This window comes from Pseudophryne corroboree, chromosome 6 (assembly GCF_028390025.1).
Source record: "Pseudophryne corroboree isolate aPseCor3 chromosome 6, aPseCor3.hap2, whole genome shotgun sequence".
Classification (NCBI taxonomy): Eukaryota; Metazoa; Chordata; class Amphibia; order Anura; family Myobatrachidae; genus Pseudophryne; species Pseudophryne corroboree.
This window is the reverse complement of record NC_086449.1, coordinates 62,119,935-62,146,869: the sequence shown is the minus strand read 5'-3', so window position 1 is coordinate 62,146,869 and position 26,935 is coordinate 62,119,935. Positions and strand designations below refer to the sequence as shown.

At 47.2% G+C, this 26,935-nt stretch overlaps 1 protein-coding gene and 1 pseudogene across 2 annotated transcripts in view; both read right to left on the bottom strand.

The window, feature by feature from the left end:
• Positions 1 to 567: 567 nt before the first annotated feature.
• KHSRP (KH-type splicing regulatory protein) overlaps positions 568 to 26,935 on the bottom strand; it is a 38,434-nt gene continuing 12,066 nt past the window's right edge. For both annotated transcript variants that reach the window (XM_063931054.1, XM_063931055.1), the window contains exons 2-20: positions 26,290 to 26,383; positions 26,115 to 26,153; positions 25,932 to 25,968; positions 25,794 to 25,846; positions 25,628 to 25,699; positions 24,320 to 24,377; positions 21,891 to 22,062; positions 21,688 to 21,786; positions 19,557 to 19,715; positions 19,378 to 19,480; positions 18,066 to 18,166; positions 17,840 to 17,981; positions 17,575 to 17,735; positions 16,949 to 17,058; positions 16,187 to 16,287; positions 3,628 to 3,831; positions 3,465 to 3,536; positions 3,182 to 3,378; positions 568 to 1,194 (exon numbers count right to left, since the gene is read on the bottom strand). In XM_063931054.1, coding sequence (XP_063787124.1) covers positions 1,186 to 1,194; positions 3,182 to 3,378; positions 3,465 to 3,536; positions 3,628 to 3,831; positions 16,187 to 16,287; positions 16,949 to 17,058; positions 17,575 to 17,735; positions 17,840 to 17,981; positions 18,066 to 18,166; positions 19,378 to 19,480; positions 19,557 to 19,715; positions 21,688 to 21,786; positions 21,891 to 22,062; positions 24,320 to 24,377; positions 25,628 to 25,699; positions 25,794 to 25,846; positions 25,932 to 25,968; positions 26,115 to 26,153; positions 26,290 to 26,383 — 1,983 coding nt within the window. In that variant the 3' untranslated portion in view covers positions 568 to 1,185. The remainder of the gene's footprint in view (positions 1,195 to 3,181; positions 3,379 to 3,464; positions 3,537 to 3,627; positions 3,832 to 16,186; positions 16,288 to 16,948; positions 17,059 to 17,574; positions 17,736 to 17,839; positions 17,982 to 18,065; positions 18,167 to 19,377; positions 19,481 to 19,556; positions 19,716 to 21,687; positions 21,787 to 21,890; positions 22,063 to 24,319; positions 24,378 to 25,627; positions 25,700 to 25,793; positions 25,847 to 25,931; positions 25,969 to 26,114; positions 26,154 to 26,289; positions 26,384 to 26,935) is intronic.
• Positions 9,287 to 9,394, bottom strand: LOC134938713 (U5 spliceosomal RNA; annotated as a pseudogene).

Sequence of the window (26,935 nt, the reverse complement as noted above, 5' to 3'; positions counted from 1 at the left end):
ACAATAAGACTCACCTCTTGTCTCCAAACCTTGAAGCGTTCCCTGAAAAATCACCTCTTCAGACAAGCCTATCAAATTCCAGGCCCACCCACGTAACCATCAATTCCTCCCTACCTAATTATATCCCCTCTGTACAGTTCACACAACCTCATTGCCCGTTCTCCTAAACCTTCCATCGCCATCCATGAAAACTACATACTCTCCTCCCCACTTCTACCTGGTGTCTGGCTTTTATTTTGCATCCTGAAACACAAGCGTTTCTGCCCCTCCCCAGGTAAACCCCATCAGTCATCACCATTATCTCTGGGCTCCAGCACAGCAGGATGCTGCAATGCCACACATGTACAGTATACAGTATGCAAAACAAGACTACTTTGTTTTCTTTCACAGATTTATTGCGACTCCCTAAAGTGTTCCAAACACAGCATAGATTTCATCACAAGAAACGTATAACAGGCATCTCGCACAGGAAAAAAAATAGAAACAGCGGACCAGACGTTCAGAACCAGAACAAGAGGACGAAAGAGAGAGAAGGAAGACAATGAAGGAACAGAGGAGAGAAAGTAGTCGGGAGAGTTTTGTCATTGTTTATTGTGAAGTTAAAAACAGGCAATAAAAAGTAAAAACTCAGCGTACATTTTCCATGTCTCTGAACAGACAAAACACATCACGACCCCCCCCTCCTGAGTGCGGGGAGGGACCGACGCACTTCACAAGACCCCAGCTGCGGATGTGGGAACCGGCAAACAGCGTAGGGGTGTCACCAGGGAATGTTCGACCAACTAAAAGCACAGGGACACGAGGCAGGGGGGTAATCTCTTTACATTTTAAAAAATAAAAATAAAATAAATTACTCACAGGTTGTTCCAGTGAATAAAACAGTGTTTGTTTTACTGGTGGGAGGTGAAACGTAGTGGACGGGAGGCCCTCAGATTAGTCCTAATTTCTACACCTGCCCTTCATTGAATAGATTCCATGGGCAAGAGGAAACTTTATGTTTTGTAAATAAGAAGCTGGGATAGGACGAGGGGACAAAAAGGGAGAAAGTCCTAAAAATAAAAAAAAATAAAAATGTAAAAATAAAAATACAACTAGGGGACTTTACAAACGGCTTCTCCCCCTCACTGAGGTCAGCAACAGAGGCTTCCGGCTCCGGACTGGTAATGAGCGTCAGGAAACAAACATTCATTGGGCCTAAAAGGGAACACATTACAGCATTAGCACAGGTTAGAGCACAGCAGAGACACAAGGGGTTTAGTCAGATCACAGCACAGGATGAAGGCACTAAGCAGGTTTTATTTCCGTTATGACAGCCCAGATGGTGTTACTCATTACCCATGCCACTTCAAGGCTTCCCCAAAGAAACAAAGGACATATGCCCTTACAGATATGACCTACACTGTGGCCCAAGTCGTGCTAAACAGCCTATCTTTTGGTGCGCCTGGTCCCATGCAACTCAGCTGCATGAGCGTCTCACTCACAGGTGTCACTGCAAATAGCCACGAAGTGGGAGAGCTGCTGCTGGAACGCCAGCAACAGCACTACAAAACATCCCCCTGCAGCATTTGTACATCTGTGTGCAATGGAGTCTGAAACTATGTAAAATGTGCTTTGATATGGAAGCCTAGCTTTTCCTTACACAGAGTTCCACTGTGCTTCATATGAAACTTTGTACATGTTACAATACCAATTCCTGTGCAGTTAGTCACAGCCTAGCGTCTCCGGTACACTGAGCGGCTTTTTGCTGTGTCGCGACTAAAACGGTACACTATACATCTCAGCCATTCTGGGTGTCTTGTGATGTATGGCTCAAAGACACTCCGTGTGCATGACAACTCATTTTAAGTCCATAATTGGGCACTGATCAAGTTGAGAATATAATAGGTGAAACTTTAAATCTAAGACACTTGTCTGTTCCCCACACCTGCAAGGAGCACATCTGTTCTATTTAAACAAGACCCACAGGAGAGGAGAGGAGAGGGAGAGAGAGAGAAGCAAGAACATGACATGCCAGAACCCAGTGTCCCACAACAGATTCAGGAGATTTAACTTAAGTACTAAACTTTCATTAAACTCCCGTTAGAGGGTCACTGGAACAAACGCTGACGACTTATAAAAGCCGCTTCCAAGAGGGGGCACCTCCATAACTGGCATCCCTACCTGCAAACACCTGAAACATGTACAATCAGGTGAACATATGAACAGACTGCCTCTGGCTCACCCCTACACAGCTGCTCAGTTGTAGCTCTGTGCTGCCTAGGAGACTCCATCAATTTTCACTCTGCTCTGTCCCACCCTAAGCCTGACTAATGGTGGCAGTAATCCACCTACATATGGACTGCTTGCTAAAAAAAACCAACCCCTTTTCTGACCATCAAGGGATCAGCTACCCTGCAATCAACACCTTAACGCAATTACAAGGAGCCCTAACCATTAAGAATGTCCAAAAGCAGATCTATAATATCCTGGAACTGGGATACCAGTAATGCCATTGAATCCTACACGTCTCAGTGAGGCTGCTGTAAAGAATTCAAAGATTCCATATTGACCTCAAAAGCAAAGTAGACGGGCTCCCACTACTGGAGGTTCTAACTGGAACTGTGGTCAGTCATGCTGACTGCCTTTAAGGCATCTTGGAAGGACAAGAAGCTGTACAAGCCAGTGGGCTCTCCTGCTAACCCCTAGGTAGGATGTAGGATTGACAAGAACCATATGACCTCTTGCACAAAAGTCCCAAAAAAAACTGGCTGCCATGGGTCCAAGAGTATTAACTGGCATGAACAAACAGCGTCCCACCTGCAGAGGTACCACTATGGAACCGCCAGCCCCATCCCCTACACTTAGCCATACCAAGCAGCACTTCACTGAAGCACGTTATGAGCCAAAGCAAGATCCATATAAAAAAACAAAGCTAAACATAAAAACGGAACCAAACACTATTGCTGCGGGAGCACCGAAACTAAACTATCATAGGAGAAATGCAGAGAGATTAAGGGCTCACACTCCGCCAGCACCCACTATAGCCTGAAGGTGTAGGGAGAAATCCTTAGTGCATATAAGCAATCAGTAGAAGATTTGAGATTGCAGATGGCATCTATTAAGATAAATACTGACTAGCGCCACCTAGAGTCCAAAGACATAGGGACAGACTCACGTTTCAGGACTAACACAGGGGACTCACCTGTGGCCCCGGCTGTGCCGGAGGGGGCTGTGCAGGTGGAACTCCTGGGGTCTGTCCGTAGTATGCTGCTTGTTGTCTGTAATACTCCGCCCATGCTGCACTATAGTCCGGCTGCGCTGTGGGCGGTACAGTTGCTGCTGCTGCCGCCGTGGCGGCGACAGCTGCTGCAGGTGCGCCTGGAACTGCTGCCACTTGGGCTGGAATAAAGTGATGCAAAAGGTCAGGTATGAGCCTCCACATCCATCCAGGAAATCAGACACCACTCACAGCACAAGCTCTGTACCTTGTTTCTTGTAATATTCTTCCCATGCCTTTGTATAGTCTGGTTGTCCTGATGGCTGAGGCGTCTGCTGACCTGTAGGGGGGAGACCGCATGACTGTCAGAGGGAAGACTGCACAAGAGGTCACAACCAAGAAGAACACCCAGGTCATCGTTCACCACTTACCCATCTTCTTGTAGTATTCCTCCCATGCCTTGGTGTAGTCGGGCTGGTTGGCAGGTGGAACCTGCTGCTCTTGGGGCTGTCCTTGAGGTGGTGGTACAGGGACAGCAGGAGGCTGCCCAGGGACAGGAGCAGGCGGCTGTTGGTAATAGTGTGAGTAATAAGCAGCCCAGGCAGCGCTGGGATCTGTGGGGGCTGGAGGTTTTGCTGGAAGGATGACAGAAGGTTCATTTAAGTTACTTACAAAAAAAAAATAAGAATTTACTTACCGATAATTCTATTTCTCATAGTCCGTAGTGGATGCTGGGACTCCGTCAGGACCATGGGGAATAGCGGGCTCCGCAGGAGACAGGGCACATCTAAAAAAGCTTTTAGGTCACATGGTGCGTACTGGCTCCTCCCCCTATGACCCTCCTCCAAGCCTCAGTTAGGTACTGTGCCCGGACGAGCGTACACAATAAGGAAGGATCTTGAATCCCGGGTAAGACTCATACCAGCCACACCAATCACACCGTACAACTTGTGATCTGAACCCAGTTAACAGCATGATAACACAAACGAAGTAGCCTCTGAACAGATGGCTCACAACAACAGTAATAACCCGATTTTTGTAACAATAACTATGTACAAGCATTGCAGACAATCCGCACTTGGGATGGGCGCCCAGCATCCACTACGGACTATGAGAAATAGAATTATCGGTAAGTAAATTCTTATTTTCTCTAACGTCCTAGTGGATGCTGGGACTCCGTCAGGACCATGGGGATTATACCAAAGCTCCCAAACGGGCGGGAGAGTGCGGATGACTCTGCAGCACCGAATGAGAGAACTCCAGGTCCTCTTTAGCCAGAGTATCAAATTTGTAAAATTTTACAAACTTGTTCTCCCCTGACCACGTAGCTGCTCGGCAAAGTTGTAATGCCGAGACTCCTCGGGCAGCCGCCCAGGATGAGCCCACTTTCCTTGTGGAATGGGCCTTTACAGATTTAGGCTGTGGCAGGCCTGCCACAGAATGTGCAAGTTGGATTGTACTACATATCCAACGTGCAATCGTCTGTTTAGACGCAGGAGCACCCAACTTGTTGGGTGCATACAATGTAAACAACGAGTCAGATTTTCTGACTCCAGCTGTCCTTGAAATATATATTTTTAATGCTCTGACAACGTCCAGTAACTTGGAGTCCTCCAAGTCGCTAGTAGCCGCAGGCACCACAATAGGCTGGTTCAAGTGAAATGCCGAAACCACCTTAGGGAGAAATTGAGGACGTGTCCTCAATTCTGCCCTGTCCGAATGGAATATCAGATATGGGCTTTTGTATGACAAAGCTGCCAACTCCGAAACTCTCCTGGCTGAAGCCAGGGCCAACAGCATGGTTACCTTCCATGTAAGGTATTTTAAATCTACCGATTTTAAAGGCTCAAACCAATGAGATTTGAGAAAATTTAGAACCACGTTCAAATCCCACGGTGCCACTGGAGGCACTATTGGGGGTTGTATATGTAGTACACCTTTGACAAAAGTTTGTACTTCAGGCACTGACGCCAATTCCTTCTGGAAGAAAATTGATAAGGCCGAAATTTGAACTTTAATGGACCCCAATTTGAGGCCCATAGACAATCCTGCTTGCAGGAAATGTAAGAATCGACCCAATTGAAATTCTTCCGTTGGAGCCTTCTTGGCCTCACACCACGCAACATATTTTCTCCAAATGCGGTGATAATGTTGTGCGGTCACTTCTTTCCTGGCTTTAATTAAAGTAGGAATAACTTCCTCAGGAATGCCCTTCTCTTTTAGAATCCGGCGTTCAACCGCCATGCCGTCAAACGCAGCCGCGGTAAGTCTTGGAACATACAAGGTCCCTGCTGAAGCAGATCCCTTCTTAGAGGTAGAGGCCACGGATCCTCCGTGAGCATCTCTTGAAGTTCCGGATACCAAGTTCTTCTTGGCCAGTCCGGAGCTACCAGTATTGTTCTTACTCCTCTTTTCCGTATAATTCTCAGTACCTTTGGTATGAGAGGCAGAGGAGGGAACACATACACTGACTGGTACACCCACGGTGTTACCAGAGCGTCCACAGCTATTGCCTGAGGGTCTCTTGACCTGGCGCAATACCTGTCCAATTTTTTGTTGAGGCGAGACGCCATCATGTCCACCTTTGGTTTTTCCCAACGGTTCACAATCATGTGGAAAACTTCTGGATGAAGTCCCCACTCTCCCGGGTGAAGGTCGTGTCTGCTGAGGAAATCTGCTTCCCAGTTGTCCACTCCCGGGATGAACACTGCTGACAGTGCTACGACATGATTCTCCGCCCAGCGCAGAATCCTTGCAGCTTCTGCCATTGCACTCCTGCTTCTCGTGCCGCCTTGTCGGTTTACGTGGGCGACTGCCGTGATGTTGTCGGACTGGATCAACACCGGCTGACCCTGAAGCAGCGATTTTGCCAGGCTTAGAGCATTGTAGATCGCTCTTAGCTCCAGTATATTTATGTGAAGAGACGTCTCCAGGTTTGACCACACGCCCTGGAAGTTTCTTCCCTTTGTGACTGCTCCCCAACCTCGTAGGCTGGCATCCGTAGTCACCAGGACCCAGTCCTGTATGCCGAATCTGCGGCCCACTAACAGATGGGCAGTCTGCAACCACCACAGGAGAGACAACCTTGTTCTCGGTGACAGTGTTATCCGCTGATGCATGTGCAGATGCGATCCGGACCATTTGTCCAGCAGATCCCACTGAAATGTTCGTGCATGGAATCTGCCGAATGGAATCGCTTCGTACGAAGCCACCATCTTTCCCAGGACTCTTGTGCATTGATGTACTGACACAGTTCCTGGTTTTAGGAGGTTCTTGACAAGTTCGGATAACTCCCTTGCTTTCTCTTCCGGGAGAAATACCTTTTTCTGAACCGTGTCCAGAATCATGCCCAGGAACAGCAGATGTGTTGTCGGGGTCAATTGAGATTTTGGAAGATTTAGAATCCACCCGTGTTGCTGAAGCACTACTTGTGTTAGCGCTACACCGACTTCCAGCTGTTCTCTGGACTTTGCCCTTATCAGGAGATCGTCCAAGTAAGGGATAATTAATACGCCTTTTCTTCGTAGAAGAACCATCATTTCGGTCATTACCTTGGTAAAGACCCGAGGGGCCGTGGACAACCCAAACGGCAGCGTTTGAAACTGATAATGACAGTCTTGTATCACGAACCTGAGATACCCTTGGTGTGAGGGGTAAATCGGGACATGTAGATAAGCATCTTTTATGTCCAAGGACACCATGAAGTCTCCTTCTTCCAGATTCGCCATCACTGCTCTGAGTGACTCCATCTTGAACTTGAATTTCTTTATGTACAGGTTCAAGGATTTCAGATTTAGAATAGGCCTTACCGAACCGTCCGGTTTCGGTACCACAATTAGTGTGGAATAATAGGATTTTGGTACTTACCAGGTAAATCCTTTTCTTTGAATCCATAGGGGGCACTGGAGTACTCTTGGGATATGGACGGGCGTAGCCGAACAAAGGCACTGAATATTTAAATTTAGGACTCTCCCCCCCTCCATATCCCCAAGTACCTCAGTGTACTTTGCCAGTGTTTTTTACTGAGCGAACAGGATATAGAGAGATTGACAATGGAGAATCCCTATAACAGACAACCACAAAGTTGACCTGTAACCTTATTGTCAACTAAACAGTTGACACCTTAACCGATAGAACTTTATAATTTGAGCCAATCGGTGAAAATGTGTTACCATAAGCTCCTTTGAGCTTAACACCACCTTATTGTCAACTAAACAGTTGACACCTTAACCGATAGAACTTTATAATTTGAGCCAATCGGTGAAAATGTGTTACCATAAGCTTCTTTGAGCTTAATACCACACAAGTAAAATTTGTTCAGTAAGCTCCCTTGAGCTTAAAACAACCCAGGTAAAACTGCTCTGGGTGGGCGTCCAGTGCCCCCTATGGATTCAAAGAAAAGGATTTACCTGGTAAGTACCAAAATCCTATTTTCTTTATCATCCACTAGGGGTCACTGGAGTACTCTTGGGACGTACCAAAGCTTCCCTCGTGGGCGGGAGAGCTGTTTGATACTTGTAACAGTAGGCAGCCAAAGCTATATGCTGACGGCGCCACCATTCATAACGTGTAAAAGTGCACAAACGTGGTGCACTGAAGGCTATGTAGCCGCGTCGTAGACGCTCCACGACCCGCTGGGTCTGACATTCCCACAGAACCTGTGGGATGAACTATTACTGACGTAGGCGATTGTAACTTAGCCTTAAAGTAAGCCTGACTTGTAGTCATTATTATCCAACTGGATAATGTCTGCTGAGAAACTGGCTAACTCCAGTTTGCAGTATCATATAGAACAAACAACGTATTCATATCACGTACTGTAGTCGTTCGGTACATATATAAACGCGTAACGCGTGTACCACATTCAGAATTTTAGAATGTGGTGTCCACACAGGAACCACTATTGGTATATTGATGTGAAGAATACGAAAGCGGATTTCGTCCGAAGATCTGCTTTGTCATGAGAAAACTCAAATACGGTGGCTTGTAATACAAGGCAACCAAATCTGAAAACAAACCCCTTGTCGAAGCACTATTGCCGAAGCCAAGGCTAGAAGAAAAATGTTTTCCAAAGTGAGAAACTTAATCCCCATTTTTTGAAAGGGTTCCAAAATATGAAAACTTAATTCCCTTTTGTTGAAAAGGTTCCAAAATATGAAAACTGTCATAAATCTGAACCCAACCTCAAATCGCCTAGCGCTGTAGGTGGGATAAATAGAGTCTGAACTTTGGTGACACCTTGTAGAAAGATGTTTACAGACGCAAATAGAGCAAACGCTTTGAAAATAAGTTTACCACACAGATACCTGCACTCTTAGTGCAGATGACCGCAGTTTTCCATCCCATTCCGTTTAACAGAATACGGTTACTTGAAGGATGATGTTGGAAACTTCCGAGGTTTACAACCTATGTAAGCACACGAAATCTTTTTAATAATGAGCTGCCTTAAGCGGCTTACTATTTCGTAACATGGTTGGTATAACCGATACAGTAACGCTCTATTTTTTTTTAAGAGGGCGGTCTGAACCCTCACCCTGTCAACCGCAGCTGCGGTACATAGATAATAGGTACATAGGTAACTATGGGTAAAAGAACGTTTCCTGATGTAACAGGTTGGACGTATTATGAGCGGGCCCAGATCGTGTGCAAGTATTCCTTGAAAATTCGAGAAGCAACTTCTCTGAAACCCATGAGATCCCACCAGTATGACTGTGACGAACTGTCTTCTGATCCGTTTTGGCAACGAAGAGAGAAGCGGAAAATGGTGTAGCTAGACACACGATGCTGAATGACCCCATGAATGTGATGTACACATACTGATATACTTGAGGGTAACCTCCTTGTGTGGACTCACATACGAAACACCTGTGGATTTAATGTCCAGTTTTCAAGATCCAAACCCTGACGGGTGAGATCGTGTGTCTAACAGATGTCCACTCACGGATTGATGTCTTGACATTTTCACATAATGGCGTTCTGAGCCATTGAAGATTTGAGTTACCTGCCGCATTGTCATGCGGCTTCTTGGTTCTCACTGGTTGTTGAGTATGCAACTGCCGTTGCTTTGTTTGACTGCTTAAGGGCAGCGTGAGCCAGGCCTGAAAAACAAAATTACATGAAACTCACGGTTGTTTCTCTCCACAGAAATCTTTAGTAAAAAGCGAAAGATTTATTCGTTCTGAAGAGAAACCAGAGTCTCTCTGGTTCGACTGAAAGCGAATCATTTAATGCATTGTAAAATGCACAGAGTTCTAGGACATTTATCTATTGCATTGTAAAATGCACAGAGTTCTAGTACATTTATCGACAGCAATGTGTCGTGTTTTAGAACCTTTGCGTTGAATTTAAATACAAATCCTGACTCTCTGTGACTGTTGTCCAGATTATACGCATCCTTGCATTCCAGAGTATACGCACCCTTGTCCCTTTGTGGGAAACGCGAGTGAAGGGTGGCGAACTAACTGAAAACACATCTTTATTCTTAATAAGTGAATACAGCAATATACCGCTAGTGTGCGTGTACTTTTGTTGTTGCTGGTGTAGTAGGTAAAAGTATTTGATTTACCGTATTTATAATCTTACTTCGGAATTGATATCGTTTAGACAGACTTAGATGTGATTGTTTTCGAACTTAATCTGCTACCGCAGTATATCTTAGTAGCGCAAGATAGAGGACTTTGTTGATACATAGTTCTTATGTGAGATGAGCTATCATTGCAACATCACTTTGGTAAATACCGGAAGCGATAAGCAACGGTAGAATGGAAATGGGTAATGGTTGTGGCGATTTGCAAACGCTATAACCTGTGATGAAGAAACCGGACTGGGTAAATACGCATTGTGAAGATCAAATGCAATTATACAATTTTGTGGCTCGAAAAAGCAAAAAACTCACTGCAGAAAAGCCATTTTCTAACTGTAGTAAATGACTTGCTGATTGATATTGCAACGGAGCTGTTTGATTTTGCTCAAACAGAGGGAAATAAGTAACTTTGACTCTGTTGGCGTACTATTGCCTGGTTTATAAACCAGCAAAGACTAAATGACAACCTGCCAAACCGTTCGACAGAAGCAGTTTTGTACTCCAAGCTGTAAATAGCTGAGACATATATGAGTTGAAGTCATGAAACCTCGCAAAGGTAACATGAAAAGACGCACTTCCACAATTGTAAAAGAGGTCATCAAACCACTGGCTTGTTGACTGTAACGTCTTGTCGTTACAAGGCGTGACTGTTTCTTATACAGGAATAAAACGCCGTTACAAGTATACTGTATGCGCTAATGTCAGAATATCCTAAAAGGGATAAAATGCCGTTACAAGTATATTTAGGAGCAAACAAGCTCTGGCCTTTTAGCGCTTAACTAACGACAATGAAAATAACCGGCGTTAGCAGAAGCTTTACAGATATACTGTGCAGCTTATTTAACCGTGATCGACATGGTTTCATACATAGAATCTAGGGGTTTTTATAATGTTTGACAGAAACGCATATACCAATGGCGGATCGCGTCTGTATGGTTGTCCAAAACCCCGCACTATCTGAGTGCTGGACTAATGTACCCTTCTCACTCGTAGTTATCGGTGTGAGATTTGACATAGAATCGTGCATTAAATTATAAGACCAGTGAAATAAACCCTCTGGTACCCAAAGGAAAATTGTCCCTTTGGAAAGATTGTCTTTTGTTAGCGCTGGCGGAGTTATTCCGAGACTCCGATTACCGCTGTTTTAATTTGAATTGCCAATGTTAACATTTTTAGTCTGCACTAGAGCCTTATTCGCTATGTAGACAGACATCTTAATAGGCAACAGACAGACACTTGCACGACTTAATAAATTTATTATATGGTATATATATCTATATATATATATATATATGTTATTGCTGAACAGCATATTTATTAGGAACTAAAGTGTTCCTTATGTGAAAAGCATTTCACATGGGCATGAAACCCGAACCAAATTCCTACTAACACCCCTGCGCCTTCTGGTGGCTTAAAGATGTAGGGCAGGAATGTTCTAGAATTATCCTAAACTAAAAATTCCCACTAACACCCCTGCGCCTCCTTGTGGAGTAGAGGTGTATTGCCGGAATGTTCTGGAATTATAACTGGAAAAACAGCAATGATTAAAATGGCCGTCATGCCATGTTTTCACATAAAATCACAGTACAGGTTACCTGCTGCATTTTTAATATAGACTTAATAGCCTATTATACAGATTATACAGTGATAACACAGGTGTAGGATACAGTAAAATACATGTATTTAGTTAGCCTTCATTAATATGAACACTGCCTGCAGTGAATGTCTTATAGAAATTAACAGAAAACATGGTTAAACCTGCAATAGATTATGCCACTGATAGCCTATTGCCAACCAAAGCCTCATATATATATTATATATATAAACTGCTTAACATATAATCACAGTTTCATACTGATATTAGACACAGTCTGGCAGCAACAAGCTTCATTATATATTAGATATATAAAATGTGCTGAACATATAATCACAGTTCCCACTGATCTTATATCTACAGTTTTATACTGATAATATAGCTTCTGATTCTGTTTAAAACGCTGCGCTGCTTATTTTAAACCCATGCAGCCTTTGCTGCTGCTATGGGCATTACTCCCCCTCCCCCCCCCCCGTCTCCCCATGGTACCTGCAGCGTACGGGGTTCGAGGTGCAGGGAGAGCAGGAGAGCGATAGCAGAAGAGCGCTGTATATAGCGCCGGGGAGCCGTCCGGACGAGCGGGCGGCGTAGTACACAGTCTTCTGTGTCCGGCCAGCAGCGTGCAGTGTGTCATTGAAAGAGCGGCCGGCGGCCGTGAGTGACGTGCGGCCGCTCTTTAGCATACAGGAAAGTCTCGGCAGTGTTAAAGTCTCGGCAGTCTCTGTGCGGCGTGTAGTGGTGCCGGGCATTAGCGCAGTGAGAGCGGCCGGCGTCTGAGTGACGTGCGGCCGCTCTGCGCGTATTCAGCACACGGAGTCTCTCCGGTCATCAGCACAGTGAGAGCGGCCGGCGTCTGAGTGACGTGCGGCCGCTCTGTGCATAGTTTAGCAGGACCCCTTCAGCGGTGCTTAGCGGCGGGTACAGTTAACACTTTCACACACAGCAGGGCGGCAGCGTGAGCTGACCGCCCTGACACCCCTACCTTGTGCCGTTTTCATCCTGGCTGTGATCTGTGTAAACTCCGTTACAGCCTCCAGCTTCTCATCTGTGACGGGGCTTCTGGTGTAAGCTCCTTGCAGATGTAGTTTCTTCCAGCTCTTTGTCTCATCCTGGCTGTGACTGAGCTTCTTCCTGTAAGCTCCGTTCAGTTTGCAGGAGACAGTGGCTGCCTGTGGCTGTGAGGGTGCTCTTTGTGAGGACCGACACGCCATGCGCTGCCTTGTAGCGCCTGTGGCTGTGAGGGTGCTCTTTGTGAGGACCGACACGCCATACGCTGCCTTGCAGCGGCACCATCCCGGACCCAAGTTTTTCCAGAAACTGGGACGGGAAGTGTAAAAATTAAAAATAAAAATCTTCTGAAAAGTGGCCATTGCCACAAGCCGATGTTCATCTGTGAGCACCGAAAAAACACTGGCAAAGTACACTGAGGTACTTGGGGATATGGAGGGGGGGAGAGTCCTAAATTTAAATATTCAGTGCCTTTGTTCGGCTACGCCCGTCCATATCCCAAGAGTACTCCAGTGACCCCTAGTGGATGATAAAGAAAATACCCCTTTCCCTGTTGTAGGAGGGGTACCTTGACTATCACCTGCTGAGAATACAGCTTGTGAATGGCTTCCAAAACCGACGTCCTTTCTGAGGGAGACGTTGGTAAAGCAGACTTTAGGAACCGGCGAGGGGGAGACCTTTCGAACTCCAGCATGTAACCCTGAGATACTATCTGCAGGACCCACGGGTCCACTTGTGAGTGAACCCATTGATTGCTGAAAATCTTGAGTCGACCCCCCACCGTTCCTGAGTCCGCTTGTAAAGCCCCAGCGTCATGCTGATGGCTTTGTAGAAGCCGGGGCGGGCTTCTGTTCCTGGGCAGGGGCTGCTTGCTGCCCTTTCTTACCCTTTTCCTCTGCCTCGCGGCAGATAAGACTGTCCTTTTGGTCGCTTTTTATAGGAGCGAAAGGACTGCGGCTGAAAAGACGGTGTCTTTTTCTGTTGGGAGGGGGTCTGAGGTAAAAAAGTGGATTTGCCGGCAGTTGCCGTGGCCACCAGGTCCGAAAGACCGACCCCACACAATTCCTCTCCTTTATATGGCAATACTTCCATATGCCTCTTGGAATCTGCATCACCTGACCACTGTCGCGTCCATAAACTTCTTCTGGCAGATATGGACATCGCGCTTACTCTTGATGCTAGAGTACAAACATCCCTCTGAGCATCTCGCATATAAAGGAAAGCATCCTTTAATTGCTCTAGAGTCAATAAAATACTGTCCCTATCCAGGGTATCAATATTTTCAGTCAGAGAATCCAACCACACTACCCCAGCACTGCACATCCAGGCTGAGGCTATTGCCGGTCGCAGTATAACACCAGTATGTGTGTATATACTCTTCAGTGTAGTTTCCAGCCTCCTATCTGCTGGATCCTTGAGGGCGGCCGTATCAGGAGACGGCAACGCCACTTGCTTTGATAAACGTGTGAGCGCCTTATCCACCCTAGGGGGTGTTTCCCAGCGCGCCCTAACCTCTGGTGGGAAAGGGTATAATGCCAATAACTTCTTGGAAATTAGCAGTTTTCTATCGGGGTTAACCCACGCTTCATCACACACGTCATTCAATTCCTCTGATTCTGGAAAAAATACAGGTAGTTTTTTCACCCCCCACATAATACCCCTTTTTGAGGTACCAGCAGTATCAGAGATCTGCAAAGCCTCCTTCATTGCCGTGATCATATAACGTGTGGCCCTATTGGAAAATACGTTTGTTTCTTCACCGTCGACACTAGATTCATCTGTGTCGGTACCCGTGTCGACTGACTGAGGTAAAGGACGTTTTACAGCCCCTGACGGTGTCTGAGACGCCTGAACCGGTACTAACTGGTTTGCCGGGCGTCTTATTTCGTCAACTGACTTTTGTAATGTGCTGACATTATCACGTAATTCCATAACTAAAGCCATCCATTCCGGTGTCGACTCCCTAGGGGGTGACATTACCATCATCGGCAATTGCTCTGCCTCCACACCAACATCGTCCTCATACATGTCGACACACACGTACCGACACAGCAGCCACACAGGGAATGCTCTAATCGAAGACAGGACCCCCTAGCCCTTTGGGGAGACAGAGGGAGAGTTTGCCAGCACACACCAAAAGCGCTATAAATGTATATAAACAACCCTAGAAGGTGTTGTTTACTATATATGCGCTCTTAATATATAAATATCGCCAATTTATGCCCCCCTTCTCTTTGTTACCCTGTTTCTGTAGTGCAGTGCAGGGGAGAGACCTGGGAGCCTTCCTCACCAGCGGAGCTGAGCAGGAAAATGGCGCTGAGTGCTGAGGAGAATAAGCTCCGCCCCTTTTTCGGCGGGCTTTTCCCCGGTTTTTAAGAAACTGGCCTGGGTTAAAATACATACATATAGCCTTAATGGCTATATGTGATGTATTTATTTTGCCACTAAAGGTAATTATATTGCTGCCCAGGGCGCCCCCAGCAGCGCCCTGCACCCTCCGTGACTGAGTCAGTGAGCCGTGTGACAACAATGGCGCACAGCTGCCGTGCGCTACCTTCAAGAAGACTGAGGAGTCTTCTGCCGCCTGCTTTCCGGACCTCCGGTCTGCCGTCTCTTCAGCGTCTGTAAGGGGGATCGGCGGCGCGGCTCCGGGACGAACCCCAGGCTGACCTGTGTTCCGACTCCCTCTGGAGCTAAGTGTCCAGTAGCCTAAGACTCCAATCCATCCTGCACGCAGGTGAGTTGGAAATCTCTCCCCTAAGTCCCTCGATGCAGTGATCCTGTTGCCAGCAGGAATCACTGAGATTGAAACCTAAAAAAAAACTTTTCTAAACAGCTCTTTAGGAGAGCCACCTAGATTGCACCCTCTCGGACGGGCACAAAAACCTAACTGAGGCTTGGAGGAGGGTCATAGGGGGAGGAGCCAGTACGCACCATGTGACCTAAAAGCTTTTTTAGATGTGCCCTGTCTCCTGCGGAGCCCGCTATTCCCCATGGTCCTGACGGAGTCCCAGCATCCACTAGGACGTTAGAGAAATAATAATAATAAAATGGTAAGTAGATTAAGCAGTTCACATGCTTAATCTATTTACCATTTTAATATTCTAGAATTACCTCTTCGTAACGGCTTAGTTATTTGGGGGTTCTAAAAATCAAAGAGATTCCTAAAGTCTTTCCTGCAAAATCTTTTTCGGACCCATTTTCCTTGGGAGTCCGACTTCAGACAGCAATTGACAAAATGTAGTGTGAACAATTTCACTTAAATGGTCATAAGGAAAAAAAAAAAAAAAGCCAAGTTGGCGTAGTGGTTAGCACTGCAGCATTGAGATCCTTGCTTTGATTCCCACCAAGGCTGTAATGGTGTTGAGTTGGTTTGCCCAGTGCTTGCATGGGTTTCATACAGGTGCTCAGATTCATTCCCACAAGCCAAAACATACAGCAGTGGTAGGTTAACTAGACTCTAACCCTAGACTGTATGTGGAATGGAACAGATTGTAAGATCCACTGGGGCAGATACGGATATGAATAGCCTAATATTCTTGGTGCAGCACTGCGGAAGGTGTGCTGTATTAATAACTAGTAATGAATCTATACACAAGTTAATATCTCCTTTAAAACGCTCACCTGAAGCTACACATCTCAGCAGGACAGCATTAGGTTATCAATGCAGGCTGTAATAAACCCACAAGGAATGGCCTCTGCCGCTGTATATGGCAGCACTGTTTTATACAGTATATGTAACAGCTTGTAGCAATACAACATAAGGGACAAAGCGCTTCCAGATTAATTTACCACCACCACTTACTGGGGTCATGAGGAGCTGGCTGCTGCCCCCACTGGGGATACGTGCCGCCCCATCCTTGTGGTGGGTACTGGTGTGGGGGAGGGGGAGGTGGAGGACCCGGACTGTAAGAGAAAGACAAGAGTTAGGAGATCTGGAACAAAATCACAAGATCCGGTTACAAGTCACAGTGAGTAACACCTGGTCATACACGGGGAGTTCTAGGATGGTGGTATTGCACGGCTTGGCGATATAACAGCACATTACGTAGATTATACAGCAACAGTAGTTTCGGGTTACATATGTTATACCAGGGGACGGGATGCCAGCTGTAAATATCCCAACCGCAGCAAGGGGAGCGCTAAGAGTCCCGCTGCGGCCTCGGGGGCTGGCCATGCTGGGAACAGCCTTGATGAGCCAGGATGTCGGCTGCAGGTACGGTCGGCTGTTCGGATCTCTCTGTCTGTAACCTGAATGCCAGGATCCTGACAGCCAGCATTTTAACTGCATCCCTTAGTTTCACATGCAGACAGCAGAACAGGGAGTGCCAGATGAAGGTCAGGGCTGTATTTAAAGGCAGGATGTATGCTAACAAAAGGACTGAGAGGTTCCACTACCAACAGAGGTAGCAGTCCTTACCACGCATCTGCTGTATAGGCTTGCACTGCATCAAGCCTAGGCCAACATACATCTATGCTGGAGATTTGTCAGTCACCACCATCTGTGCACTCAACCATAACTATTGGTGAATTAAAGGATGGCAAGGACCATATGCAAAATACATACTGTGCCTGAGCTCCTGGAGGTCCAGATGGGTAAGGACCTGGGTTGAAAGGTCCCATGGGGCCAGCAGGACCAGGGCCAGGTGGACCAGGACCAATCGGACAGAGAGGACCCTGGGAAAATGAAGGACGTGTCATACAAACACTTAAACATAACAGGCTGACCAGCTACAACATATTACTAGGATACAAACGTGTTATTCATCGTAGTTTAAACAGATCAGTTTACAGTCTCAAGTTCAACCGGCATTACTCTAGAGTGCACCCATCACCTACATGGATGTAGGCCAAGGACTCCAGACACAACAGATACCACAGTTCACCTCGTGCCTGATCCAGGTCTAGTGAAGTAAAAGGCTAAGCTGGGCCTGGCCAACCTGTGGCTCTACAGATGTTGTGAGACTACAAGTCCCAGCATGCCCTCCAACACTTTTGCCATTATGAAATGCCAACACTGTGGCAGAGCATGCTGGGATATGTAGTTTCACAACAGCTGGAGAGCCACATGTTGGCCAGGCTTGGGCTGAGTGGTTTATCCCCCCAAAAATCAGCTGTCCCTACCATGAAGACAGATTACAGAGATCATTTCCCCCAACAGCAATGACGAATGTTTCCCATCCTCGTACACACCTCAATTTTCTCTTCGATAAGCTGTTTGGCGTGGTCAATCTGCTGCGGTGAGCCTCGTATAATAAACATTTTGAAGTTGGGGTCGCCGTTGGGTGGCGGCTGCCGGGATATCTCCACAAATGCTCCAGTCTGTTGGTTAATTGCTTTTACGTTCTCTCCACCTGCAGAGAGCAGACAGGTGTTACAGTGAGGAGATCTGGGCAGGAAAGCCTGACGGAAACCAGGCACACTCTCAGTGAGGTTCTCTCACCCAGCATAAACTCACCTCTGCCAATAACCAGGCCACATTTATGTGTGGGGATGGAGAAAGTCATTTCCGCACCAGGACCACCCCAGGGTCCTTGTCCACGGCCCCTTCCTCTACCACCTTGCTGCATGCCAGGGCCTTGAGGACCAGGTGGCCCAGTCTATTGTAAGAAAGGAAAAAAGAAAAGCAGTGAGCACGCATAATAGTATTCTCTATTACCAACCAACCTCTCCACGTTTCTCACCCGCAAACTTTGCAACAAGTCACCGATGATCCTGGCAGCGTGGTCACACCTGTCCGGGGGACCCATAATGTGTGCAATCTTGTCAGGACCTGACCCATCATCTGTAGGTGAAACAGACACATTGACGGACTGCGAACCTTTAAATTCACTCGTCTGAACGCAACTCTCGCAACTACAGATTTAGTAACTAAATTAACGATCAAGCAAAATGTTTCTCAGTGCTACAATACTGTGTAATGTTGGGTCTACGAGTTCCAGGATTATGACCAAGTTTTATTTTAAGATTCCCGAAGATAAGTCACCCACCAGGATGCAGCTGTGTGACCGACGGTTTCGCATTACCTCCCCCTACATCCCGCCCACTGAGAAAGCCGACCAGAAGGGACTATTCTCACCAGTCGCCACCAAGCCCGCAGCGTTGTAAGAGTCTTGCTACGCTAGCCCCTCCCCCCCGCAAGGGTCTTGCTACGCTAGCCCCTCCGCCATTCTACTTCCAGGATCCCGGTGTCATCCTGACCACTGGAATCCTGAACACCGGCATACAGATACACACCCCACCCACCATTTAGATCTCATCACTGGATGTAATGTGCTTACTGATAGGGCCAACCCCAGGCGGCTTGTGATGGGATGTTGATAAGTGTAAAACGCTACTCACAGCATTTTACACACCCACCGGCAGGAAAGTAAGAAATTATGAATTATCGTCATGTGTACAGTTGTACTGCCAGCACAAGATGACTACTGGTAGAAGCATTTTACATTTACAGACACTGTGGCGCCTGCCTTGCGGGGTCCACATACTGCTCGTCGACCAGCCATAACCACTGAGGGGTGAGGGGCACTTGCCTAACTTTACAGGAAGAACAGAATAGATTTGTAAAGACCTTTTGGGGGCGATTAAACAGTTTCTCCCCACAGCCGGCACTAGATTGCGCCCAACTGAGCAATTCAATTGTTGCCCAATTTGGGCGCAATGAGCCGCAGAGTTACACAATTCAGCTGGCAGACCCCCATGCTGACAATCTGAAATTTGCTAAAAAAGACACGCTTGGGCGTCCCAACTGCACGGCCTGCCTTGGAGCGATCAGCTGAATAAATAGGAAAAATGTAATATCCTGCCCCCAATCCCTCATCACAATAAATTGAATCGCCACCTTTAAGGCCAAAGTGTTAACATTCAGTCTGGCGAGTAGATACCAAAGCACTGCTTTATCAGTAATCATTCTGGGGACTAAGGCTATCCTCCTCGTCCATCTCCAGGACTGCTGTATTCTATACCTGATTAAGTGTAATGTAATGTTTTCCTCACCTTGTTTAAACTGTATTCTGACACCAGCATCGTTCTGAATCTTCTTAATCATCTCCCCACTCCTCCCGATCACCACCCCCACAGAGTGCCGGGGAACAGGTACCTACAAGAGGAGCAGTGTTATTGCACAGACGTGGCTATGGCTGCTGTTCAACATACGTCATGTCTGCGATACTTACATCTATGCCGCCACCACCGCCACCTCCTCCTCCGCCGCCACCACCTCCTCCTCCGCCACCACCTCCTCCTCCGCCACCTCGGTTACCATACTCATTCCGGTCACCAAAGTTACCCTGATCTCGCTCGCGCAGGAGATCCATTACCATCTCACAGGCTTGCTGCAGAAGACAAACAGATTAACATGAAGAGGAGCACTGTCTGGAGGAGACCGTATCATAATGGCCATACAGACTGCAAAGACTCTAGTATCTTACATCACCAGTACCATACTACAGCTTACATGCGTAATTTACTGCATTTCATGTATTGTACATTTCAAGTGGTCAGGTTTTTTAAATGCACATTAGGTTTATCAAAATAACAGCCCTGATGTCCTTGACGGACATATCCCCTGAAACATCAGTAGTGCTACAGAAAAATGGAAAGCCTCGTTAGCATGGGACATTAATAGGCCGATATAAGAGGCCTATCCGTGAAGTAGCGGATTAAATCCACAGATAACATGGGACGCTGGGAAAGTTTCATAAAGGTTTTTTCTTGGCCTCTTCCACCACAACCTTTATTAAAACATGTTCAGTAACCCTTAGCCACAATTCTTGGGTCCAGAAAGGTTCCGAATATTTTCATATAATGAGATATCTTGGGGGATGAGACCCAATTCTAAACACAACATTCATTCACGTTTCATACAGACAATTTTACACAATTGTGTGCATGAAAGAGTATACATTGGGGGTCATTCAGACCAGATTGCATGCTAGCTTTTTTGCAGCGGTGCGATCGGGTTTGAACCGCGCATAGAGTGAACAGCACGCCTCCGCAATGCGCAGGTGCGTCAGTCGCCGGGGATCACAGACAGCAACGGATTTAACGAAGAAAGATCACAAGAAGGAAGAGGCAGTTTGTGGGTCTCAACTGACCGTTTCTAGGGAGTGCCTGGAAAAACGCAGGCGTGGCCAGCCGTTTGGTGGAAGGATTCCTGACGTCAGCTCCTGGCCAGATCATCGCAGCGGCTAAGTTCTGAGCTGTGCAGACAATGCACAAACCCAGCTCTCTGCACAAGCGATTGCACCCCTGCACAGCGATTACCCCCTCTCCCCTTGTTGGCGGCAACTGCCTGACTGCAGCACTGCAAAAAACCACCTGTGTGCGATCATGTCTGAATCACCTTCATTGTACAATCAGAAAGCACTCGGCAAGTTCTGGATCCTGTAGCATTTCGGATTAGGGATGCACAACCAGTACTTAATCTACATAGTAATCGCTTATGGACTCTGCTGTGAAAACATTTGCAAAAAAAAATAAAAATCGTACAACTATCTACACTTATTTCCCTGTATGGACCATAATCAAGTTTGAGGTCAAGTTTATCCATAACTTCAACAAGAGGCTATTTGCTACAAGAAAACCGTTACACACACTGCATCGTAGAATGCACGGACCACTGCAAACTAACGCTGGTAACAACGCCAGAACGCACTATGAACACACACAATCTGCAGACCACATAAGACAAGTTTGGGCATAGATACCAAACTTACAGAACTTAAAGGTGCGTACACACTAGACGATGTGCTCCATGAACGACATCGCCTAGTGTCCCCTCCCAGGCCGCTGAACTCACATCATGCCATGGCCGGTCCAAACATGCATGCACAGCTGACAGAGGGAGATCTTTAAAGACCCCCGTGACCATGCATTAGCTGTCTGTAGCACACACAATGGGCGATATAGTAGGATCGCTCAGAAGGGTAAATATTAGCAATAGCTCTTACAATACCACCCAGCGTGTATGGGCCTCAAATACGGCAGGACAGGGCTATTAAATACAGACATGAAACCCCAGTTCTGGGCTGAATCTGAAGACTAAACAGTTACAGCAAGTGCTATAAAGACGCATTGTGTAATTTGCTACATGATCAGGCAGTGAAACCTAAAGCCATCAACAAAGTCGTTAAAACCAGACCAAAAACAAAACGAAAAAAAAAAAACACCCCACAATCAATGAGACTACTACAGGTAACCTATTCATTGCAAATCCTAGATTATACACATGACCGGGGCAACCAACAGATTAGGCCCATTATTAAGTATAAAACCCCAGACCTCACTGGTAAAGAGAATACATACCTGCACTTTGAAGGGCTCTCCCACAATACGAAGAGGTTTGTCAACGTTGCTGCCCTGTGAGCCATCTTGTATCAGGATCATTTTAACCCCGGCACGTTCCTATAGCGACAGTGGAAGAACATAAGGCTGGGGTTCTCTTGGCCAAACATGTGCAGCTGTAACCAATGTCAGACTTCCTGCGGTCTACCACCCACTTCCCTCACCTGCAGCTGTTTGATTGTCTCGCCCCCCTTCCCAATAATGAGCCCGGCTTTGCCAGCGGGGATCATGATCTCCTGTAAGGAACCGTTCTGCCCGTTGGAGTTGTCATGAAACTGGCTGGGGGGCCCGCCGCGGCCCCGTGCAACGATTTCATCCAGCATCATCTTTGCTTGCCTACAAAAAAAAGACAAAAAAAAGGAAAAGAGGTCAGAAGGGAGCCAGGACAGGTGTGGTATGGAAGGTAGATAGTAACAAGGTCGACAGGGTCAAAAGGTCGACATGAGTTTGTTTTTGGTGTCGTTTTCTTCGTAGAGTAACCGCGAACCCCAATTAGTGCACCGTGACTCCTCGCATGGCTCGCCATGCTTCGGGCAATATGCCTCGCTCCGCTACCGCTCGGCACAGATTACTGTCCCAATCATAGTCCACGTGAATCGTTAAGTATGAAAAAGCTCAAAAAGAAAAAAATTGTGAAAAACTCATCGACCTTTTGACCTAGAACATGTTGACCTAGTTACTGTCGACCTATAGTCCGGATCCCAGCCAGGACACAGATCTGATAGCGCACAACTATCTTGGTAGCTGCAGTTATAGCACCAGCTTATATCGTAGCGCTTCTCTGAAGTAAAATAGCAGAAACATGGCTAACTACATCTGTCACCATTCTCAAACCATTATATACAGATGTGTCCTCATATGCTGAGGCTTCAGTCGCGCCAAACAGCCTCTCAGCGAGCCAGGTCCAACACGACAGGCGTGCAGAATTAAAATGTGCATCGTTTACACAAATAAAACCGGAAGCTACAAAACTACATTGCTAGATTACACTGATCAATGTGATACGTCTACATCTGTGCGTGAATCAGTACAGGAAGCGCTACAACGCAGAGGCTGCGATTCTATCACGCCAGGTTCCGTTCTGCTTTATCTGCAACTTCGTACATGTCTAAATGCAATTCCTGCGTGGCTAAAATCGCAGCACAGCATCTCTAGTACACAAAGTGGCTTTTTTCACTGCGTCTGCAAATAAAATACAAAATTTAAAGGGGGGGGTCTATACTACAGAGCTCAGTGCAGCGCACACACGCCCGGTGTCTCCTTGCGTATAGACGCTAGGTGTGAGGACACATCTGTAGGTACATCTATAGCAGGGGTGGGGAACCTCCGGCCCGCTTGTGTCAGTGAGACACGCTGCCGCTCAGTCCGGCGGCAGCGTGTCTCAGCTGTCAGAACAGGGAGGAGAGCACGGCTGTCAGGTGGGAGCGGCGGCGTGTAGTACTTCAAACCAGCCGCCGGTCCATGAGCCAATCAGGGCTCGCGGACCGGCAGCCAATCAGGAGCCGCGGCTACCGGTCCGCGAGCTCTGATTGGCTCTCGAACTGGCGGCTGGTTTGAAGTACTACACGCCGCCGCTCCCACCCGACAGCCGCGCTCTCCTCAGTGTCCCACGGTAAGCAGCACGGAGGGGAGGGTATTTGTATACCTGGCACTGTGAGGGGCATCTGTATACCCGGCACTGTGAGGGGCATCTGTATACCTGGCACTGTGAGGGGCATCTGTATACCTGGCACTGTGAGGGGCATCTGTATACCTGGCACTGTGAGGGGCATCTGTATACCTGGCACTGTGAGGGGCATCTGTATACCTGGCACTGTGAGGGGCATCTGTATACCTGGCACCGCACTATTGGGGGCATGTGTATCACGTCCCATTTTAACTGGCCACACCCATTTTTTTGGGCACGCGTGCCTCCGGCGCACACACACAGTACCTCTAAGGGGCAGACCTACTGGGGGGGCAGGGTAATTTTTTAAGTTGAGAATTTTTGTATGGCCCCCGAAGGATTTTATAAATATCCAAATGGCCCTAGGTAGAAAAAAAAGGTTCCCCACCCCTGATCTATAGTAACATACTAGTCCATTATAACCACCGACCAGAAAAAAAACCTACATATGGTAGAAGTCTCTTTGTAATGGATGGTTGCCTGGATATAGACATTAGAAGACTTACAATTCTGGCAAATTCACCACTCTTTACAAGGCTCGATACACCCCCCCCACCTAAATGCATTACAACCTAAGATCACTCTTTGACTTTGTATAAGATATCGATCAACTAGGACAAAAGCAATCCAGAAAAACAGCAATTACAATTATTGCAGCTCTACCTCATGGGAACCAGCGAGCCAACTCAAAACCAAAAAAAGGGCCGTGACGGAGGACCAACCAGGGGCTACGGTTTCTGACTGAACCACCCCTAGCAGTCTATTTGCCAGTTACATTGTAAAAAAGCTGATAAACAACCAAGGAGAATTCAGAGGACCTTCCGGCACTCACAGATCACAATTCCCATACATATCAGTGTATACAGTCAGCAACTGATTGTACAATAGCTCCAGCAGGCCAAGGCATGACAGATTGCCATTACTTACTGCACAGCGTCCTGAGAACCAGTGAGTGACACAATCCTTTCTGGCATGCCGCCACTGTCTGAAACACAGAGGAATGAATATTAGCAGTTACATTTACTTCAGAGACCCTTATACCCCAAAATCACGGGTCAGACCCGGGACTCCCCCCATTACACTGCAGCGCCGATCCGGGATATTCCCAGATCGGCATAGTTTACACTGCACCCAGGTGCAGTGTCTTGTGGGCCGGCGCTTAGAGATGTCATCTCCAAGCGCCGGGAAACACTGCAGACTGGTGGCCTGGAGCGTCTCACCGGGGGAAAGCCCAGCAATCTGGAAGCTGCTGTGCTGCCCCCAGCGCTTCCAGGCATGGTGCTGCAGTCTGCATAGACAAAATGTGCCGTGTCCCCAGCCGCAGCATGTCAACCAGCACGGCACACGCTGTCTGCAGACAGCATGCACCGTGACCCCCAGCCTCCCAACCGCCCAGACACTGCGGTACAGGAGGTTTGCCATGCTGTAAATGGGTGCCAGTCGGCTGACCCGGCTTACCAATTTACACCAATTCCTACCTGCGTCTTACCCGTGTCCAACCCTGCGTACAAGCCGGGTTGGGTTCCCAGGAAAGTGGACCCGGTGTTTAGGAGAAGGACCCTTTTACACTACCTGCAGTCCTCGGGATTTTGCGCACTCCAGTTCAAAATCCTGGGATATTTCGGGTGGTGTAAAAGGGGTATTTAATCTACTCTGTTACAAAGGCATTGAGGTCTTTCAGCCTGCTCGTTTTGTAAGCTGCAACAAGCAGAAATTCCTGGAACTGTGAGCCATGGTACAAGCAAGCTAGTGGGAGAACTAATGGAAGCGCCATCATTCTCTGAGGTGTGATGGGAACACAAAGTTGTCTGATGGTGAAGTTGGGCTTTAAATCCAGGGCACAGCTTCTCCCGATGGAAAGATTTAGGGGGTCGATTCAATCCTCAGACAGTTGAATAGCGCCGGGAATTAGCACCCGTCACTATTCAATACAGCACCAAGTGACACCCAATTGTCGGGAATTCTTCTCACCCCGCGGGATGAGAGAGGAAATACGTCAAAAGGGCTGCCGCACGGCTGATTCTGTCGAGAATCAGCATCGCACCGGGAGTTAAGTCGGAGAATGCCTGTTCTCCGCACCGGGAGTTAAGTCGGAGAATGCCTGTTCTCCTGAACAATCAACCTGTTAAGTCCGGGAGAACAGGCATTCACCGACTAAACTTGAGCTGTATTAATTCCCGGCGCTATTCAACTGTCTGGTAATTGAATCGACCCCTTAGTGACATGAAGACTCACCTGGGGAAATCTGAACTTTACATCCAGAATCTTGCTGGATCTTGTTGATCTGCTCTCCTCCACGTCCAATGACTACAGAGATAATTGGAAGAGTTTGCATCACCTTCTGACTTCGCTGCATGGAAAGAATTCAGTAAGGGGAGGCAGGGAGGGGTTGGGTACTCACCAAGTCCTACCATGCCATCAGGTACACGGTACTCCTCAGTCACTGACGACGACCTGCAGGAACAAAGGACAATTGATTTTTAAAAGAAGGAAGGACACGAGTGACAGAATCTACAAGTAGAACAGACTGGATACTTACCGAGTGGGGTGGACTGGAGCGAGTGGAGGTGCAATTGCTAAAATAAAAGTAAATGAAGCAAATTATAAAAATATATATACAAATACAGAATTGTTGTATCTTCCCAGGTGGTTAAGCGAGCTAGAACCAGCGCACGGTAATGACATTCGGGTGCAGACAGGCTACTACAGAACCATCACTTACATTCACTTTGTGTGGCCAGTTTCTTGCACTCTGGTTGGTCTGCAAATGAATAAATACGTGAATTAGGGTAATTATGTGGTAGCAGAGAGAAAACACATACACATATTCAGCATATAACTGTATAATCCTTTCTACTGGTTGCCGAGGCCCAATAATACCAATGCCAGATGCTCACCTCCATCCTCCAGCTGCCTTTTTTGTCCGCCAAAATTAAATTCCGGGGTGTTGTTGACTCCGCCAGTAGTTTCTCCACCAATTTTTGCTGCAATCTGTGAGACATCAGAGGGGGGGGGGGGGGGGGGGTGTTAGATCTGAGTGCGGATATGGGTGTACCTTGTTCGGTATAATCTCTGCTTCAGCGTTTTATAGTGCAGACATAACCATTTGTTAGGCACACAGCCAAGACTACAACTATTCTACCCAAGGTTGGGTGATCAATGTACAGGTGCTGATGAAAAGTCAGTGCTGGAAAGTTAACCACCAGCAGAAGTATACATTCCCCCCCAAATCAGCCGCGAAGAAAACTTGTAGTGTGAATTTCAACAACTTTATAATAAGAATTTACTTACCGATAATTCTATTTCTCATAGTCCGTAGTGGATGCTGGGGACTCCGAAAGGACCATGGGGAATAGCGGCTCCGCAGGAGACTGGGCACAAAAGTAAAAAGCTTTAGGACTACCTGGTGTGCACTGGCTCCTCCCCCCATGACCCTCCTCCAAGCCTCAGTTAGGATACTGTGCCCGGACGAGCGTACACAATAAGGAAGGATTTTGAATCCCGGGTAAGACTCATACCAGCCACACCAATCACACCGTACAA